General features: G+C 45.5%; 1 protein-coding gene across 1 annotated transcript in view; it reads left to right on the plus strand.

The window, feature by feature from the left end:
* LMNB2 (lamin B2) overlaps positions 1-20,584 on the plus strand; it is a 52,704-nt gene that overhangs the window by 24,324 nt on the left and 7,796 nt on the right. Inside the window, exons 6-11 of the mRNA XM_085639894.1 lie at positions 1,367-1,492; positions 1,808-2,028; positions 2,657-2,999; positions 4,292-4,399; positions 6,129-6,248; positions 19,076-19,177. Coding sequence (XP_085496020.1) covers positions 1,367-1,492; positions 1,808-2,028; positions 2,657-2,999; positions 4,292-4,399; positions 6,129-6,248; positions 19,076-19,177 — 1,020 coding nt within the window. The remainder of the gene's footprint in view (positions 1-1,366; positions 1,493-1,807; positions 2,029-2,656; positions 3,000-4,291; positions 4,400-6,128; positions 6,249-19,075; positions 19,178-20,584) is intronic.

A 20,584-nucleotide genomic window follows, 5' to 3' on the forward strand; every position in this document is an offset into this window, starting at 1 on the left:
ATTTATAAAGGCTCAGTAATTCTCTTTGAAATGTGTTCTAAATACAGAATTGCCACGGTTGTCTGCTGCTGTTGTGTCCCGAATATTGGAAACGATCACTAATATAATAGATAGTTTATATGTAATAATATACCCGAAGGGGTGAATACCCTTGTCCCCAAACCTTTATTTTCTGGGTAAGCATTAGTTTGAAAAGAGCTACCATTTTCACCAAACATAGTTAAGGACGAAGCTTGGGTATTCTTGATCAATAAAAAATGTCATAACATGGTATTCCTTGACAGATAGTTTCTTGCATTTTAAACGCCTGGTAACTGCAATACGCATATGAGTTTATATCTGTGAAAACAAATACATATTACTCCTTGTTGATGATCACGACTAGTTTTCTTTTTGAAATCTGAAAACACAAGAAATATTGTAAGACAAAATATCTGTGAAAACAATTGAATGAAAGGGGCTTGGTGTATTGCTATCACCAAATAAGCAAATTTAGAATGGTTGATTTGTGTTTTGAGCGTCTGAAAGATTTCTTGTTCTTTGGGTGGCCTATATTGTTGCACTTATAAACCATATATCATTTCGGATCATCTCATGTGGGCAATCTTATTTGTATTTATTATTTATAAAGAACATGCCCCCCAAGGGCTATGCAGCTCTAGAGAAAGTGAACTTGCTAGCAACCAAGGACAAGGATATTCACAAAATACGTGAGTTTTGAGTAAATTCTACAACCAAAGAGGATGTATTTTATACGTAGCATGAGGCAGATCATTCCTCAGTCTAGGGCGAAGATGTTAGAGTGAAAGGCCTTGGATACAAGCAGCTGCCGTTCACAGGCAGAGCAGTAGGACATAGGAAGTTCATTATTCAAAAACCTTTCCTCGATTCCAGACTTTTCAGTGTAACGGTCTTTGCATAATGCATAAACATTTGAATACACAGTCTCCTAGGAAGCAAAAGCAGCTGTTTTTCCTAGCCTCATAAAATTTAGGTCATATTTTCCAATCAGGTGTGGGATCCGTGGACTGTTGGCTGCTTCCTCAGGCTCCCTAAATAAGTCAGGCTGGTTAAGGAAACAGGCTGATGCTGATTTAGCACTGGATTTATAAAGGACAAAGCTTTCCACTGTATTCAGTGTTCGGAAACCACGTGAGGGACACTGCATTGATCTGTTAATTTAAAGAGTTTTTTTTTCCCATCACTTTAAAAAAAACAAGAATTTACCCAATGGAGTTAGGGGTGGAAAGTGACCCTAAGGAAGGGAAATATAATGTTACCATCGTTGAGTATGGTTTCTTGTCCAAGAAACAAAATGATAATTTAAAAGATTAGCATGTCTGATGATGGTAATTTTCTTTTTTAGCTGGCAAATGCCAAGCTTAGTTCTGACCATAATGACCAGATGGCTGGTGCTGCCCGTGAAGAACTGAAGGAAGCCCGGATGAGAATAGAAAGTCTCAGCTACCAGCTTTCTGGCCTGCAGAAACAGGTATTGTACAGACTGATTTTTACATTTTACACTGTGGCGCTCAAACGAAAGTCTTAACTCAAAGAATTGGAGGACATTGTCATGGTCACTGGCATGAAGATGCATGTTAGATCTTGTAAGTATGTGAAGACCTAAACCCATATAGGGCCTAGAGTTTGTTTCAAATGCTGGCGAAATATGCAAGACCTGGGTCAAAATTGGGCACTTATTTCAATGTGGGAGAGCAGCTAAATTGTGCGTGGCGATGTGGGTAAAATAACATGGAAAATGAATTGTGCAGATGTGACCCAATCACCTTTTTCCTGTTTCATGTAGGCTAGTGCTGCTGAAGATCGCATCCGAGAATTGGAAGAAATGTTGATCAGTGAACGAGATAAGTACAGAAAGATACTAGATGGAAAAGAACGGGAAATGACTGATATGAGAGAACAGATGCAGCAGCAGCTAAACGAATACCAGGACTTGCTTGATGTCAAGTTGGCCTTGGACATGGAGATCAGCGCTTACCGGAAGCTGCTGGAAGGAGAGGAGGAACGGTTGGTTCACTCATTGAATATTAACACTCATAGTTGATTGTTCTGGCCCACTGTTTGTTCATTGATTTTTGCATTTCCACTGAAGATTTTGTTCTCTGTTTGAATTGTCATTTAAGTTCGGTAGAATTAGATAGTTTAATCTTTCAGACCCTTAATGAACTACCTAATCTGATGACCAACCGTTTGTGACCATATTAGTGATGCAGGACATACTGGAGAATAACGCCTTAGATTAGAACCATTGCGGTCGTGAATAACGCCTTAGATTGGAACCATTGCGGTCATCAGATTTTCAATGCAACCTTCAAAACCCTACCCAACATGTTCATTCAATCCATATTTTGATTACCAATATATTCATGGACATTACATTTTGACCAGGCGCCATTTTTGCTAACTGGCTTGTCTGTATTTGACATAGGTGATCAAAGATGGGTGGGGTAGAGTTGGATCTGGAGGCGGATAGTAGTTCTGGTGTGTGTAAAACCTGCTAAGCAATGAGCTGACCACTAATTGGTATTTTGGCTGATCTTTGATTTCAAATGTGAGTTGATTTGATGTGGCAACTTATAAATAGCCCACAATTGTGTTCATATGGCGTTAAAATCCATTCCAAATTTTGTTTTAGGTTGAAATTGTCTCCAAGCCCATCTTCACGTGTGACGGTTTCACGGGCTACCTCCAGCAGCAGCAGCTCAACTGCTGTCCGTTCTTCTCGGACCAAAAGGAAACGCGTAGAGACGGAAGAACTTTCAGGGAGTGGTCTGCATTCCGGCAGCGGTCTGCATTCAGGCAGCGGAATTGGGGGCGGCGAAGCTGCATTTACCGCAACAAGCATCAGCGGTACAGGTGCAAGTGGGAGCAGCAGCAGTTTCCATATGTCGCAGCAAGCAAAAGCCATTGGGAGCATTAGCATTGAAGAAATAGATCTGGAGGGGAAATACGTGGAGCTGAAAAATAACTCTGAGAAAGTAAGTTGCAATTGGTGTGCATTTGGGACATACTTTCCTTTAGCATTTCTTTAAGTAGGCTTTTGTAACTGGATGTGAATATGTTCCAGTTGTGATCATAATAGAAAATTAAGTGCTTGCATGTCCAGTAAAGTGCCTGTTTCATTGATAACCGGGACAACATTCATTTTGCAGCATCAATTGAATAGAATTGGTGCTGAGCATACACTCCTGAAGTGTATGGGATGGGACAGAAAAGTAATTTTACACCTTAGACTTAAGCGGTTGTTTAAGGTGGCTAAACACGATTGAGTGTAGAGAGGATGCCTGCTACGTCAAAGACCCAACATTTCATCAAGACTTAATTCTGGCAAATGTCCTGCTCGTGGCATGCAGGTAAGGACTGCTTGTCTAACACAGAAAGGTTGCAATTCGAGCTTCAACAGTAGCACCCTGACAGCTGGAATGCCCCATGATTGGTTTTGCAGATGAAGCAAAAATCTTGGCAGTAAAGTGTGGTGCCTCTTTAATAGTTTTTAAGTATAGACAATCTTATGTTAGCGGGTATGGTTCTTCATATTTTAGAGCATGTGAGCTTCAAATCTTGATGTGTCCTTCAGTTTCCATATGGGTGTCTGACGAGCTTTGATACACACTCACCATAGTGAAATCTAGGCTCCAAATCAGTTCAGTTAAGCTGATTATGGGAATTTGTGTACTTTTTTGACAGCTGATGTATTGTATTGTGCGAACTTGACTAGCACTACTGATTCCTGCAACATTGGAGATTTAGCAGTAATTCTTGACCAATTACAATAGCTTGATTTATTTTATCTGTGCTATTACCGGTGATTGCACACAAACCAATAGTATGTGATGGATCACATTTTTTGCCCCAGTACTTGAACACTGGTCTTTTCTGTGCAAAGCATTCCATTAAGATGTGTCTAGGTGTGGGTACTAAAAGGTATGTGGTGAACTCTACACCCGTGCATAGTTTTGAACCTTGAGCAGCAACAAATGCATGGCTGCTAACAAGGGGTGCAAGCAGAATTTCACCCATGGGTTTTAGTAAGGGTCAGTCTCGCTATTTATAACACTTCAGAAGCGCCGCACAAAGCTAAAGATAGTAGCATATTAAGCTACCCACTGGGATTTTCAAAATATTCGAGCCTATACTAGTTTAAACATTTTATGATCTTGTCCGTATTAGTCATTCCTGGGCACTTTGCTCTGAGTCCTTTTTTCTTCTGGCCCTGGAGTGATTTGATTTTACTAGTATGTTGCATTAAGTATATTTATTTTTATTTTAGGATCAGTCTCTAGGTAACTGGAGGCTTAAGCGACAGATTGGAGATGAAGAAGAAATATCTTACAAATTTACACCAAAGTATACTCTAAAGGCTGGGCAGACTGTAAAGGTATGTTGCTAAGTTGTACACGTTTTTATTTTTTTTAAATTCCGTTATTTCAGCATGCTTTTAATTTGAAAGTTAACAGCAATCCAATGTCTCTTCCTGTGTGTTAAATTGGATGCTGTATTGCAGTTCATATCTGTCAGTTCATCTAAGAATGAAGTCTGAAGTCCAGAGACTTAATGCTTACAATTGTCACTGACTTTGTATATGTAGTATGGGTTCCTTGTGTAGCCTTATTGCATGTTACCCGTCCATTGTTTTATGAGGCTGCACATTAAAAAAGAAATGACCTCTGACTCGTAACATGGCACAGAGGCTACCTGATCCAACAACATTGTTTTGCAGTCATAACCAACTTCATTGTGAAACTGTGTCAACTATTTATATTCTCTGTTTATACTTCACCGTTTCTAAATTTACTGGGCATTGAAGTCAGGAGTGTGTGTGAACATAGGCTTATAAATGTAATGTAAGATGGATTTGTAGAGTGCTACTTGTCACCAGTGAGGATATCCATGCGCTGAGTAGGTGAATGTAGGCGTGTGGTGAGGCTAAAGCTGAATACAGGCAGTTTCAATGGTCCCGCAAGATGACTAATTGAAAGAGCAACCTCTGCTCCAAAGAGTATCCCAGCACTAAAGACTAACAAGTGGTAAGAATGAAGCCTGAACAAGGAGCCAAGTCTTGAGCTGTTATCTAAACAATGATTCTGAGGGTACAGACCAAAGCTCAATAGGGACTTTATTCTAGGGTAAAGATGGCAATAAAAAAAACGTTGTTGCCCCTCCTGATTACCCTTACAGCAGGAACCTCAGCCAAAGCCTCATGAGACGCGTGCAGCTCCCTCACTGGAGACTTGAGATGAATTCAGACTTCCAGATATTGAGGTCCGGAGCAGAAAAAACTCAAACTTTATAGTAAATCAGCTTAACCGGGAGTCAGTGAAAAGAGTTATGCTCTAAAAGTTATTTCAAGAATAAGCTGCTGCATTCTGCACAGAAGTCTGTTAATCAGATAGTCCCTGATGCTCAAAGTACGTTGGAAAGTCCAGCCTAGAGATAATTAAGGCAATAACAAGCGCCTTCCTAGCCGATCGGGACGGAAGTGCAGGAATTTCTTTACTGGCAAAAGCAGACTGAAGCTAGGATTTACCACAGGTTTTAATATACAGAAGGGCTTCATCACATGTGATTTGAGATTTCAGATATGGAAGAGGCTTGTAATGCATCTGGGTTGGCGTTCTATAATTTCACCACTTTGCAACTATACCTTTACTGGGCTTTGTAAATATGCCCATAGCAACCTACATTTAATCTTAACACCATAATTCCCTCTAACAAATAGTTTGTAATTAGATTTTTTTTTCTTTCATCGTTTTTGCTAGAATCTGCATTTAAGCTACTACAATCTTGTTGTTTGGCAGCTTAGTTGATGGTAGTAATCCTGTGCTATTTGCAGAAAGATTAAAGTGGTTAAATATGCTTTGCCGTACAGTGTCCTTTTTGTGTGTGGGTATAGAGCATAGCTTCTTATACAGTGATAGAGTTGGGAACCAGATAAACTAGTGCCGTCATTGCCCAGGAAACGATGGCGCAATTAAAGATTTTCTAATTCGGCACCACAAACTGAATTGTTGCAGAGCTAAAATGGTGGAGAGAAAGAGACTTGTGATGTATTGACATGTTTATGATCCAAACTGAAAATGTCCCTGACTTGAGACTTTTGTTTTCAGATTTATGGTGCGGATGCAGGTGTTACACATAGTCCACCTTCTGTTCTTGTATGGAAAGGTCAAAATAACTGGGGTACAGGGTCCAGTGTCAGGACGTTTCTTGTTAATGCTGACGGAGAGGTAAGTGATAATTCAGAATCTCCATTTACATTATGAGAATTCTGAATTATTTTTCGTGTGGGGTCATGGTAGGTCATTGGAACTAACCTCTGTGTTCTACTGTGAAGCGTAGTGATATCAAATAGGATACGTTGATCCTAGTGCCTAGAATGTATACTGTTTGAATGCAAATTTATGTACTTCTCGTTTAAGTGGTTATTCTCCAGCAAGACTTTTATGGAACAATGGTACGTATAACCTTTTCCCCCCCATTCCCTGAGAGAACAGCACCACCCTCTTGAAATCTGTTTCAAATTGAAACTGGATTGTCTTGCTTTGAAAGCAGTATACGAGCAGTTGCCTCGACACCAAAGGACATCTTAAGTAAACTGTTGCCATTAAATCTTAACTAAGTTTGCTGTCAGAAATAGAAAAGACAACCAATCTCAAGGATAAAATGAGCAACAATTTGTAAGAAGACATAAGCTGACATTTTACTTGCCTTCGAATGCACAGCAAATGTGACCATATTAAAATCAGGTTTAAATGTATCTTTATTGCGCCTTCACTTTCTGAATTAACAGACCATGTGTCCTTTTCCTGCTTCAGCTCTCCTGCCAGAAAGGACCAGTAGGCCCAAAAATAGCATGTCCATATAAAATGTGACTCGACATAGCAATATGATATGAAGCTTAACTCCTCTCATTATACCATGATGCCCCGCAGTTCTGAGCCCATGTATTGTATCTCTGCCCCATTTCTCCCTAAAATGTACCCACGTCTATACTGCATCTTCACAGCCCTGTGCTCCAACTTGTTCTTCTTTTGCCCATTTTCTTTCTAATTTTGGCACCTGTCTGCTAATTTTCCTGCTCCTTTTGTAATGTCTTTGAAGTTACTAACTGGGCGAACACTCATTTTATGTTGAATTTAATATTGATTACGATAAAAGATTTACGTTCCCTGTGAGGGATACTCAGGTCTCTGGTGGTTCTTCTGTACACCCTATTGATATGTTGAGTGCAATCTAGGAACATTACAAAAATAGAAGTAAATAGTTCAAAACCGTCAGAGATCCAAAGTTATAACGGGCAATGGCTCCATTACCCAAAACACATAGTTGACTACCAATTTATCAAGACTGAGTCATTGTAAATTAAAGTATAATTTATCATGAATAACTTCAAGTAAAGGCCCCCATTCTCCATGCTTGCGCAAAATAATCTGCTACATACTTACTCTGGATTAAAATGAGGCTTCTCATTTCCTACAGACTGCACCATGTGCATGTAGAACTGGACGTATTACTCTACTAAGGGGTAAAAAGTAAGACCTGAAGCTTTCAGTCCTATTGGCTACAGAAATTCTCTTAGAGATGATAGAAAAAAGCAGTCATCCAACTGCAAGATCAATTCAGAAAGGTTTCTTAGCGTCAATTGTGGCAGGAATTCAGTCACACAGGGAGTAGGCGTATACTGGGAATCTTCTTGAGGAACGCTTGCCATTGGATCATAGTCAAGAACCTTCAGCTAGCCATGGTACATAATTCTGGTGTTCAACAAGTATACGAAGGCAAATCATCTGTAGATTGCCACATGCATGCATCAGTGACTACCACGTGTTGCACCCAAACTCCAATTATTTTCCCCATAGGTCCTTGCAGTTTACAGAATACAAACTGTTCGAGGCATATGAGCTGCAGATTGCACACTTGTGCATAGATCGCCATCTGGTGTTGGGCCCAGATGTTTGCAGTTGTTTTTCCTCTTGGAAAGTCTTTGGAAGTCACGAGGTCGGTGACTCCTCCTTTGGATCGTATTGCGCATGGGCTTCGGCTCCATCCTCAGATTGTTTCTTTCCGCCATCGGGCTCGGATGTATTCTTCGCGCTCCGGTTCCGAACATCTTCCAGTTCGACGATCGACGCGTAATCCTCACCCGAACTTCGTGGTATTGTTTCGATCTCGATCTCCCCACTCGACGCGCCTCATCGGCAACACCTTCGGTTCCAGTCGTCGACGGCGGCCTTCGGGCCTACCCAAGCTCCGGTCCTGGCTAATGGAAAGGACTCCATTTAAAAAGTGCCCTCGATGTGGGTTCATATTCCCCCACACCGATCTCCACGAGGTGTGCAATCTCTGCCTCTCCCCTGAACACGAGACTCGAGACTGTCCGGCGTGTAAATCCTTCCAGTCCAAGAAAACTATTCGGGACCGAAGAGCCAGAAGAACCATGGCACACTCCTCGACGGCAATCCCGGACGACATCTTCGGGGAAGGCGTCGGCGCTCCAGAACAACACACCGACGAGAGACTCGTCAGCGCATCCGAAGCAGACGATTCAGATGTGGAGGACATCACTCCGGCACAGAGGGTCGTGAGTACTAATCTACCCCCCACACACTCACCGGCACCGAAAAAGGCTTCGGGCACGCCTTCGGGCCTAAGCAAGACCAAAGACACTGCTTCCGACACCGCACCTCCGGGACCGGTGAAGAAGCCAATTAAGCCTTCGGGCGGCTCGGGCTCGAGCCAGCCCACCGTCTCAGCCGATAAACACTCTTCGGCACCGAAAAAGAAACCGGCATCCATCTCGACACTGAGCCCCACACCGAAACACTCGGGGTCGAGACCCAGCTCCTCGGCACCGACCCCATCTTCGGTACCGACAAAAGCGCACAAGGCCACCGACACTTCGAAGCCGAAATCCATCTCGGCACCTACTAAACAATCAGAGCTTTCCAAGCATGGTTCCAAACAACGAACCAACACCGATAAACCTAAGAAACCAACGACTTCGGCGCCGACGGACCAACCAACCTCTCCGGAACTATTCGCACCAGATCCCTTACAAAATACGCTAAGGATCCCAAAACTGGACATTTTATGCTCTCTATCAAAAAAGAGACAGTTAGAGAAACCTGCTCCGCCTCCACCTCCAAAAAGGAAGGACTCTGCTACCTCCCCTTTCAGACTACCTCCTCCACCCCCACTTCATCATTCCCCGACCCCATCCCCAGATGATGATGATCAAGGGGATCCATATGATGACATAGGGGATGTGCCCCAAGATATACCTACAGGGGACCCCACTCCCACAGGATCCCCAGACCCATGGGACGATTATAATATCACTGATATCCCTAACGTCCCACAAGACAATCTTTACCCTTCCAGACCTTCTCCACCAGAAGACTCCTTGGGGTTCAACCATTTACTGCAAAGGTCGGCACACTACCACGGGGTAGATTTACATAACGACCCATTGGAGGAGGATTTCCTCCTAGATACATTTGACACCACACATAGGACCACCTCCATATTGCCTATGCTTAAAGGTGTTATAAAACATGCGCCGGAGATCTTTAAGGACCCAGTCAGGGCCAGGGTCATTAACCCGCACATTGAAAAGAAATATAAAGCCGCCCCAACAGATCCCTCCTACATCAGAGGGCCAGCGCAACTAGATTCCCTGGTAGTATCCACAGCACGGAAAAGGGCCAACTTCCAGGCGTCAGGCGACGCACCACCACCTGACAAAGAGTCTAAACTCTTGGACGCATCAGGCAAGCGCACTGCATCTCAAGTGGCCAATATATGGCGTATCGCCAATACACAAGCACTACTAGCGAGGTATGACCGGGCCCATTATGACGAGTTAGAAGCCATAATGCACCATCTCCCTGATAAATACAAAGCCAGGGCCAATGAGCTAATTCAGGAGGGCAAAACAGTTACTAATACCTCTATACGTTGTGCCTTAGATGTAGCAGATACAGCCTCTAGGGCCATCAATACTAGTGTTCTCCTCCATCGCCATGCCTGGCTAAGGATATCTGGTTTCAAACCGGAAGTACAAGCCTCCATCCTCAACCATCCCTTTTGACCAGGAACATTTGTTTGGCCCAAAAGTGGATGACGCCCTAGAGAAAATGAAAAAGGACACCGACACGGCAAAATCCATGGGAGCCTTACAATCTCACCCTCCCAGACGCTCCTTTCGGAGCACATCCAGAGGCTACTCCTCAGACACCGCTTCCACTTCATACAAATCCCCTACTCGGTCCACCTTTACAAGGGGTTGCCAAAGAGGCGGCTACAGGGGCAACAATAACAAAGGCAGAGGCAAAACAAACAACGCCTGCTCTGCCACCGTGCCTACCCAATGACTTCCCTCCTCTTCCCCCAGACCATCCCACTCCGTCGGGGGCAGACTCAAACATTTCCTTCCGGTCTGGACTACCATCACCTCAGACAAATGGGTAACACAAATAATTTGGTCAGGCTACTGCCTAGAACTAATATCTACTCCCCCCCCCCCCAAACATTCCACCCAGACAACGCCCAATGTCACTAGAACATCTACTGCTACTCAAGCAGGAGGTAATCTTCCCTCCTAGACAAAAAGGCAATAGACCATCGGCCCCTAAACAAATACATACACTCAGACCATTTTCATATGGTGACGCTTCAGCAGGTACTTCCGCTGCTTTCCCAAAACGACTTCCTCACGACTTTGGACCTAAAAGACGCTTATTTCCACATTCCAGTGCACAACGCTCACAGGAAGTACCTCAGATTTGTAGTGGACGGCCAACACTACCAATTCAAAGTCCTCCCGTTCGGAGTCACAACCGCACCACGAGTATTCACAACCGCACCACGAGTATTCACCAAGTGCCTAGCAGTGGTGGCAGCACATCTGCGAAGACAACACATTCATGTCTTCCCATACCTAGACGACTGGTTGATAAAAGCCAGTTCATACAATCAGTGTGTACAACACACACACACCACGATCCAGCTACTTCACTAGCTAGGCTTCACGGTAAACCACGAAAAGTCCCATCTACAACCATCCCACATAAAAACAATATCTAGGTGCCACTATAGACACCTCAAAAGCGCTCGCCTACCCCAATCCTGCCAGGATTGCAAGCATTCAGGCTCTACGCGTAAAATTCATGGCACAACACTCCCTTCCAGCTCGGGTGTTTATGCAACTAATAGGGAAGATGGCCTCTTGCATCTTCATAGTACCTCACGGAAGACTCCAGATGCGTCCTCTCCAAGAGTGCTTAGCACGCCAATGGAACCAGGCCCAGGGTCAATTAACAGATCTGGTGGTGTTCGACGGTCGCACCCATTGCTCTCTGCAGTGGTGGACCACCACAAACCTTTCCACAGGTCGACCGTTCCTGGACCCGGTTCCCCAGATAGTACTAACCACAGACGCATCGCTCTCCGGCTGGGGAGCTCATCTATTACATCTCACCGTGCAGGGCACATAGACACCTCAACAAAAGTTTCTCCACATCAACCATCTGGAGTTACTAGCGATCTTCTTAGCCCTAAAATCTTTTCAAACACAGATTTCAGGCGAAGCAGTCCTAATCCGCACAGGCAACATGACAGCCATGTACTATATTCAGAAGCAAGGCGGCACACTCTCCACAGCTCTCTCAGCTAGCACAGAGCATATGGAGATGGGCCATACCCTAGAAAATCTTTCTCCTAGCTCAGCATGTCCCAGGAGTCCAAAACACTATGGCAGATCTGCTCAGCAGACAAACACAACAAATTCACGAGTGGGAACTCCACCCACAAGTTCTACACCCGTACTTTCAGATGTGGGGGCTTCCACAGATAGACCTCTTCGCCACCCACGAAAACACCAAATGCCCAAACTTCGCTGCCAGATATCCACACCCATTGTCCAAAGGAAATGCGATATGGATGAACTGGTCAGGCAGATTTGCGTATGCTTTTCTGCCTCTCCCACTCATTCCACTAGTGGTGCGCGAACTACAGCAACACTCCCTCACACTAATCCTAGTAGCTCCAACTTGGGCAAGACAACCGTGGTACACCACACTGCTGGAACTATCTGTAGTGCCGCTCCGAAAATTACGCCTCTCTCCACACCTCTTAACCCAGAACCATGGAGAGATCAGGCACCCGGACCCAGCTCAGCTCAACCTTGCCATCTGGCACCTGAAGTCCTAGAATTCGGTTATCTAAATCTTCCCCCTGACTGTATGAACGTCATCAAGGAAGCTAGGCGACCCACCACTAGAGCGTGCTACGCCGCCAAGTGGAAACGTTTTGTTGTCTATTGTCACAACAACACCATCAATCCCCTAGACGTCTCCATTCAACACATCATAGGCTACTTACTCCACCTACAAAGGTGTAATCTAGCCTATACGTCCATTCGCCTGCACCTCGCAGCTATAGCAGCTTACCTACAAAACAGGCAACATCTATCACTCTTTAGAGTACCTGCCATTAAAGCCTTCATGGAAGGCCTTAAAAGAATAATTCCCCCCAGAGTGCCACCCTCACCTGTGTGGAACCTAAATATCGTTCTCACGAGACTAATGGGGCCTCCCTTCGAACCATTGCACAAATGTGAACTCCAGTTTTTAACCTGGAAAACCGCTTTTCTCGTAGCCATCACTACCCTCAGAAGGGTCAGTGAGATACAAGCATTTACCATTCAAGAACCTTTTCTACAAATGCACCATAACAAAGTTGTTCTCCGTACCAACCCAAAATTCCTCCCTAAAGTCGTTTCTCCTTTTCACTTAAACTAATCTGTAGAACTACCAGTATTCTTCTCGCAACCACAAACTGTTGCAGAAAGAGCTCTACACACACTAGATGTCAAACGAGCCTTACTCTACTACATCGAGAGAACACAACCTTTCCGTAAGACCAAACAACTATTTGTCTCTTTATCTCCACCACACAAGGGCAACCCCTTCTCCAAGTCGGGGATAGTTAGGTGGATTGTCAAATGCATTCAGATTTGCTACCACAAAGCAAAACGAACGCTATCCGTTCCCCCTAAAGCCCATTCTACACGTAAAATAGGGGCCTCAATGGCTTTTATAGGAAACATCCCATTAGATGATATCTGCAAAGCAGCTACATGGTCAACACAGCACACTTTCACTAAACACTATTGTGTAGATGTGCAAACTAAGCACCAAGCTAGTGTGGGCCAGGCTGTACTCAAAACATTATTTCAAACCACTGCAACAGATACGGGTGGTCGCCGCTAACGGTGGGGTACTGCTATATAATCTATGCACAAGTGTGTTAATCTGCAGCTCATATTCCTCGAACGGAATATGCTACTTACCAGTATGCATCTGTTCTTGGCATGTAGAGCTGCAGATCTACACACGCCTCCCCCGGCTACCTTTATATGTTCCAGTTTATCTTATTTAGATACAACACATATGGGCATCTTCACTGTTTATTACTACGCTCCATTCCTCTGCTGGCGCAAAATCTGAGGATGGAGAAGAAGCCCGTGCGCAATACGATCCAAAGGAAGAGTCACCGACCTCGTGACTTCCAAAGACTTTCCAAGAGGAAAAACAACTGCAAACATCAGGGCCCAACACCAGATGGCGATCTATGCACAAGTGTGTAGATCTGCAGCTCTACATGCCAAGAACAGATGCATACTGGTAAGTAGCATATTCCTTCTGTGCCCTGCATGAGGTTTGCCAACTGTATTTTACAAAAAGAGGTTTCAACTCTGATACAGTACTTAAAGGTTTATTTTATTCCAAGCTTAAATGAGCTTTCAGAAGGCAAAAACAAACCACTGCCCGCTATTCCGAAGGCAAGGCCCACTGACTGCTATTACGTGGGTGTACTTCACTAAAATTAAGCAAGCGCTGCCTTGAGACAAAGAACACGACCACACGTTTGTGTGTTCAAACTTTTGCCAGTTATCTTTACATTAATATCTTTTCTCATATCCGCCATGCTGTTTGACCTAAATCTTATTGTGATCTTTTTTAAATTTCCTTGTATCGAGATTTTAATGTTTACTAGCTTAAGTTTGACGTGCACACATATTATCAGTACTCTGAACTAAATTTTACATTATGCAGAAAAACAGTTTGGTAATGTGCGGGGGTCTAGAATTTTGGCAGCGTGCTTACGAAGTTTAATATAGTTGCACCTCTTTGACTTGTTCCACAGTACAAATTCCAAAAGTGCCTAACCTACCAATGCTTGGCTGATGCTTAATAGGAAAGTGGGTTTTTGTTGCAGTACCAACTTTCCGCCCACTCACATTATTTGCCAGATTTCTGATTAACTTTGACTGAGGGTGCACTGGACTCTGCCAATCAGGTTCCCTGTACCTGTGTTCTTTCCCTAAACTGTACCATTGCTCCCACAATTGGCACACCTCTGGCCCACATATAAGTCACTTGTAACAGATAGCAGTGGTACCAAGGGCCTTGTGACCAGATAGGGTCCCCTAGGGCTACAGCATGTATTGTGCCACTCTAATGAGTCTCACACCAAACGTGCACACTGCCATTGCAGGCTATGTGTTGTGGTGTAGCTAAACTAAGGGTTGATATGTTACAGACTCCTGGGCTAGGTTAGTCACCCCTCTGCCAGGCCTTACAGCCCTATGGCAGGGTGCACTATACCACAGATGAGGGCATAGCTACATGAGCAATATGCCCCTTCAGTGTCTGATGCCATTTTGAGTCCATGAGCTGGGAGTTTGTCAACAGGAACTACATAGCTCCATGATGGCTTTACTGGTGACTAGAGTTTGATAGCAAACTTCTCACCATAATAAACCCACACTGATGCCTGTGGTGGATTTATTATAAAATGGTTTTAGAGATGCCTGCTGGAAAAAAAATTGCTTCTAGGGTATTGGCGGACCTGCTGGACAGGCGGGAAAATTAGTAAGTTGAATAGGAGTTTCCACCTTGGCTTGGCACACCCCTAGGGTGGCCAGGAGCTGAGGTGAACCCCTCTCCTTAAAATTCTCGATCTTGCTTTGGAGAATTGGGCCAATAGGAACAGGGATGTGCCCCTCCTCTCAAAAAAAAGGGCACCCAAAGGGTGTAATCACCCTAGGGGACAGTAGCTGTTGGCTACGGCCCTCCAATCTCAGCACCCATAAATTTAGTCTTTAAGGGCTACCCCGAACCTTGTTCCTCAGATTCAACGGCTTACAAAGAAGTACTGAAGAGCCATGCAGCAGTGGAGAAGACAACTGACTTGGTCCCACCCTGCCAACACCCACGGATCCTGTAGCTGTCACCTCTGCCAGCCCACCAGCAGCACCGCCAAGACCACGGACCCAGCGCAACCCGCCCGCAGAATACAACCGAACCAAAGACCCTGCAATGCATCGTCCGATCCCTCCACAAACGCGCAACCGAAATCTGGGACCTCCTCGACAGCACCACCCCGAACGTAGCATTCATTGCCAAAACCTGGACCAACACCACCTCGGGGCCGGCCATCGCCATTCCCCAAGGATACAAGATCTCCAGGAAGGACCGCCCCACCCGCCCTTGAGGAGGAATCGACATCATCCACAAATCCACCCTCCGCCTAAGCGCACCCTCCGATGAGCCCACAGACCTGATGGAATACCTTCACTTCAAGATACTGGCCAGCCCTACCTCCACCCTCCGAGGAACCTTCATCTACCGACCCCCTGGAGCCCGCAGACTTTTCGCCAACTCCATCACGGACATCTCCCGGCATGACCTTGCGTCCACCAACTACACCCTACTGGGAGACCTCAGCTTCCACCTCGACAACCAACTGGACCCCAGCACCACATCCCTCCTGAACAACCTCCACACCATTGGACTCCGCCAGATCGTGACCGAACCCACGCATTCATTAGGACACACCCTCGGCCTCCCCCCCCCCCCCCTCTTTACAACAGGAAACTCCATCACCTTCAGCCACACCACCGAACTCCCATGGACTGACCATCGATGCGTCCACTTCACCTTCAGAACACCCACCATCCACGGACACCAGCACCTGCTCCCACGAAGAAACTGGACCAAAATCACCGACGACCAGCTAACCTCGTCACTCAGCAACTCCACCCCAACCATCGTGGAAAACGACCCCAACACTGCAGCCCGAACCCTGCACAAATGGATCTCCCAACACCATAGCCCCCCTCAAGAAAAACAACACCCACGCCAAGAAAGCTAGATGGTTCACCACCAAACTTCGAGAGTCCAGACCCACTTGCCGCCGCCTCAAAGGCCTGGAGGAACACCAAATCCTCAGCCTACAACTTCAGAGCAGTCACCAACGCCCACCACCAACTCATCAGAAAAACGAGGAAAAAAGCGATTGAAGACAATCTCCACTCATGCACAGCAAAGAACTCTTCAACATCATCAAGTTCACCACACCCATCAGTAAATCCACCGACATCCCTCCCTCACACGACCTCTGCGACAAACTCGGCACCTTTTTCCACCACAAAATCAAGACCACTTCAGACAACCAACACACTGAAACCCCACCAACCACCCCCGACATCTTGAAGCCAGCGAAAGACAACTGGACAGCCCTCGCCACCAAAGACACACTGAAGATGATTAAGTCAATCCACTCCGTGGCCCCCACAGAACCCTGCCCCCACCACATTTTCAACAGAGCCGCCAACACCATCGCACCCATGCTCTGCCACACCATCATCCGCTCCCTGGCAACTGCCTCGTTCCCTGACTGGAAACACGCGGAGATCAACCCCCTCCTGAAGAAACTCATGGTGGATCCCACTGACCTCAAAAACTACAGACCCATCTCCCTGCTTCCGTTCCCAGCGAAAGTCATTGAGAAAGCCATCAAAGCCAACTCGCCACATTCATCGAAGAGCACAACATCCTCGACTCCTCCCAATCCGGCTTCAGCAAAAAACACAGTACGGAAACCGCCCTCCTCACCGAAACAGGTGACATCCATACCTTACTGGATAAAGGAGAAATAGCAGCCCTCATCCCCCTCAACCTCTCGGCGGCATTCAAGTCTCACTGCACCCTAATACGCAGACTGCACGATACAAGGCCCTCGACTGGATCCACTCCTTCCTCTCTGGCGGAACGCAGCAGTTCAGACTCTTTCTACCCCCCCTCCCCCTTTCCTCTCGGACCCTACCACCTGCGGAGTCCCGCAGGGGTCCTCCCTCAGTACTACGCTCTTCAACGTCTACATGGCTCCGCTCGCCCCCATCGTCAGAACCTACGGACTCAACATTGTGTCATACGCAGACGACACCCAACTCCTCCTCTGCCTATCCAACGAACCCAACACCGCCAGACAACTTTCGAAAAGGCATGGAAGCTGTCGCCAAATGGATAAAAAACAGCTGCCTACAACTAAACACCAACAAAACGGAAGTACTCCTCATGGGCCCAACCTCGATGCCTGGAATGACACCTGGTGGCCCCCTGCACTCGGAAGCCCGCCCACCCCTACGGACCACGCATGCAACCTGGGAATCCTGGACTCCGAGCTCAAAATGGACCGCCAGATCAACTCAGTCTCGTCGTCCTGCTTCCACACCCTCCGCCTCCTACGTAAGACCTTCAAATGGATCCTCCTCAAACAGTCACTCACACCCTGGTCACCAGCAGGCTCTACTACGGCAACGCACTCAATGCTGGAATAAACAAAAACTTCACCCGCAAGCTACAGAACATACAAAACGCCGCCGCAAGACTGGTCCTCGATCTGCCAAGACACTGCCACATCTCCCAGCACCTGCGCACACTACTGGCTCCCCATCGAAGCTAGAATCGCCCTCAAGATGCTAACCCACGCTCACAAGGCCCTCCACGACACTGGACAGGCATACCTGAACAGCCGACTCAAATTCCACACACCCCAAAGGACCCTACGATCAGCCCGCACCAGAAAGCCCAGATCGGGAGGCTGCTCCTCCTTCCGCGCGGCCAGAGCTAGGATCCAGCATTCGAAGACCTCTCCTGAAACCCCTGACACCTGCAGCCTCATCTTGTAGGGTCCCCCTGACCTGATCCGGTGAGGAAAAACCAGTGTCTTCAAGGTACCCCTGTGCCTGTGTCCCCCAGGCCTAGGAGTGCCCAACAGATGGTGTGCCGGCATCCCCCCACTATCTAACTTGCCTCTCCAGTCGTTGGATTCCTTAAGCCAGTCTTCTGGACAGAGTCTGCAGCGTTTGTCTCCAACTGAGGATCTCCATTGATTTCTACAGGGCACCCGACGCCTCCTTGCACCCGGCCACCCCTGTGCTGCTGGTGGTGCAGCTTTAGTCCTACTTGGTGGCCCCTGCTGTGCTGACCTCAACCCCCAGGGCCTGTGTCCCTGAACCACGGGTACTTACCTGCTACCGGTGCCTCTTTAGGTGCCCCCAGCTATCATAGGCTTACATGGTGCCCAGTGACTTCTGCACTCAGCCCCTCCAATGCTGCTGGTAGTGCAGTACCTACCTTGGTTTGACCCTTGTCCAACCCCCCTGAAGACTGAACTTGTAAGTCAAGTGCTTGCCTACAAATTACTTAGCTGTCTTTCCTCCCATAGGATTGCATTGGTTTCTCTCTGTATTGCGCTCAATGTTGATTTTAAGAATAGTACAAGTATCTCTTTGACATTGAAAAGTATTTCATGCATCTTAAGTATTTTTATTGCTATGCAAACATTTTCCAACTGTATTTTGAAAGTATTGTATTTCTGAAAAGCCTACTTACAGGTAACTGAGTTCCACTTGGTTCCTAAAATAAAAGTAACTTTAGTAATATTTTTAAAAAACATTGCCTTGTATGAGTTTGTACAGCAAATGCTTTCACACTACCTCTGCTCAGCTCAGCTAATGCTAAATTGAGAGTAATGCATCATCTCCTTTATCTTCTGCTATACTTTTGGAGACTTATTGGACTCTGTGCACACTATATCTCTTAATGTTTACCAAAGACCTAAACTCCTCTCAAACTAACCATTAAAGTATTACACCAACTTGCAATTTAATAAATGGTGAATTAAACTTTTTCTTATTATTTAGGAAGTTGCAGTGAGAACTGTGTCGAAAGCCACTGAAAATGGTGAAGAGGAGGAAGATGATGATGAAGCAGATTTTGGCGATGAGGACCTCTTTCACCAGCAGGTGACTTAAAGACCTACAGCAACACTTATTGAATTAGCCCTAAGAACATGCTTTATATCACAGCTGTGAATCTGGTTTGATTTGGGTTGCTCCCTTTAAACAGACTAACATGAGCTGGACACTTAAACAGTTCTATCCAATGAATGATGCATTAGCCACTGAAAGTGTGGCCATATCATGGCGAAGTTAGAGTTTTTCTTTGTTCCTTCGAATAATATGTAATGCCTAACATCCATTAGGATATTCTTAATCACTTCCTATGAAGGCAGGTGTTTTACCACATTGTTATAGTGGTTGGACCTGTGAATCACGGTTTCTGTGTAGGTTCTTGAACACTGCACTGGTCATGTTGTGTCTTTACTTGGACTGTTGGAGAGAATTTGCCAAATGTGATTGTACTGATGTCTTCTGAGTGGCGAGGTTTGATCAATCCTTCTTAAATTCCCAGTGTTTGGAAATGACTGGAGGAGATTTGAGATGAATGCCATTCGGTAGACCGTCTTTTTTGTAGTTTGTTTGAAAGGATATTGTCAGTCTACTGGCAGTCAAGAATTCTAAAGGCTCATGTTTGCTGTTTTGGAGGCTTACGGCCAGGTTCTGCCTTTGACCACTTGAGTCTGCTTTTAATTTCTGATAAGTGTTACATTTTTCTCCTCCTGGTTTTCAGTGGTTACGCTTTTTAGGTAAGGTTGAGGGTAACATTTTCTCTACCTCATGGACCTTTTAGCATTGCTGCGAAGATTCAGTGCCCTCGTAGGGTTCTGTGCTGAGGATTGCACACAATATACCCATGGACATTATCCAAGACTTCTTGGAAACTCTTTGATAACATCTCCAGTTCCTCTAATCAAGCTATCCGTGCTGCAGGGAACGTGTAAGGCCTTGAACTGCTTGGATATTGATGGGGACTGGCCATGAGAGAAGATATTTGCTGACATTGTCAGGCGTCAGACATGGTTAAACTACTGAAATTTGTAGAAACGTTGAACAAAACCCGAAGCGCTCCCTCAGGGTCCCGTAGCAGCAGTTAAATAGTCTGCCTACTCCTAGTATTAACATTTATTCAAACCCTTATTTACGACAGTACTGTAGGAATTATTTGAATCTGACCATGAACGTAAAGTAGATGAAGGGTTGAATTAACGTAAAGTTGATGAGAGGTTGGAAATTGTATACAATTGCTTTGATGTCCTAGGTGACCTTTCCCAATTAGCTGCCCCCTATAATATCCAACATCTGACTGAAACGGCCGGCAAGGTTTTCATTTCTTAAACCCATTTGGTGATAGCTATTTGTTATGCAAGAGGGCTTGAATCAGAAATGTAGATCCAGTCTGGGACTTGGGGCATTTAACGTGATGAAAAGTAAACATTCAAGTTGCTTACTCATATCAGATTTTCTGTCCAC

Source organism: Triturus cristatus, chromosome 12, assembly GCF_964204655.1.
Source record: "Triturus cristatus chromosome 12, aTriCri1.1, whole genome shotgun sequence".
Lineage (NCBI taxonomy): Eukaryota > Metazoa > Chordata > Amphibia > Caudata > Salamandridae > Triturus > Triturus cristatus.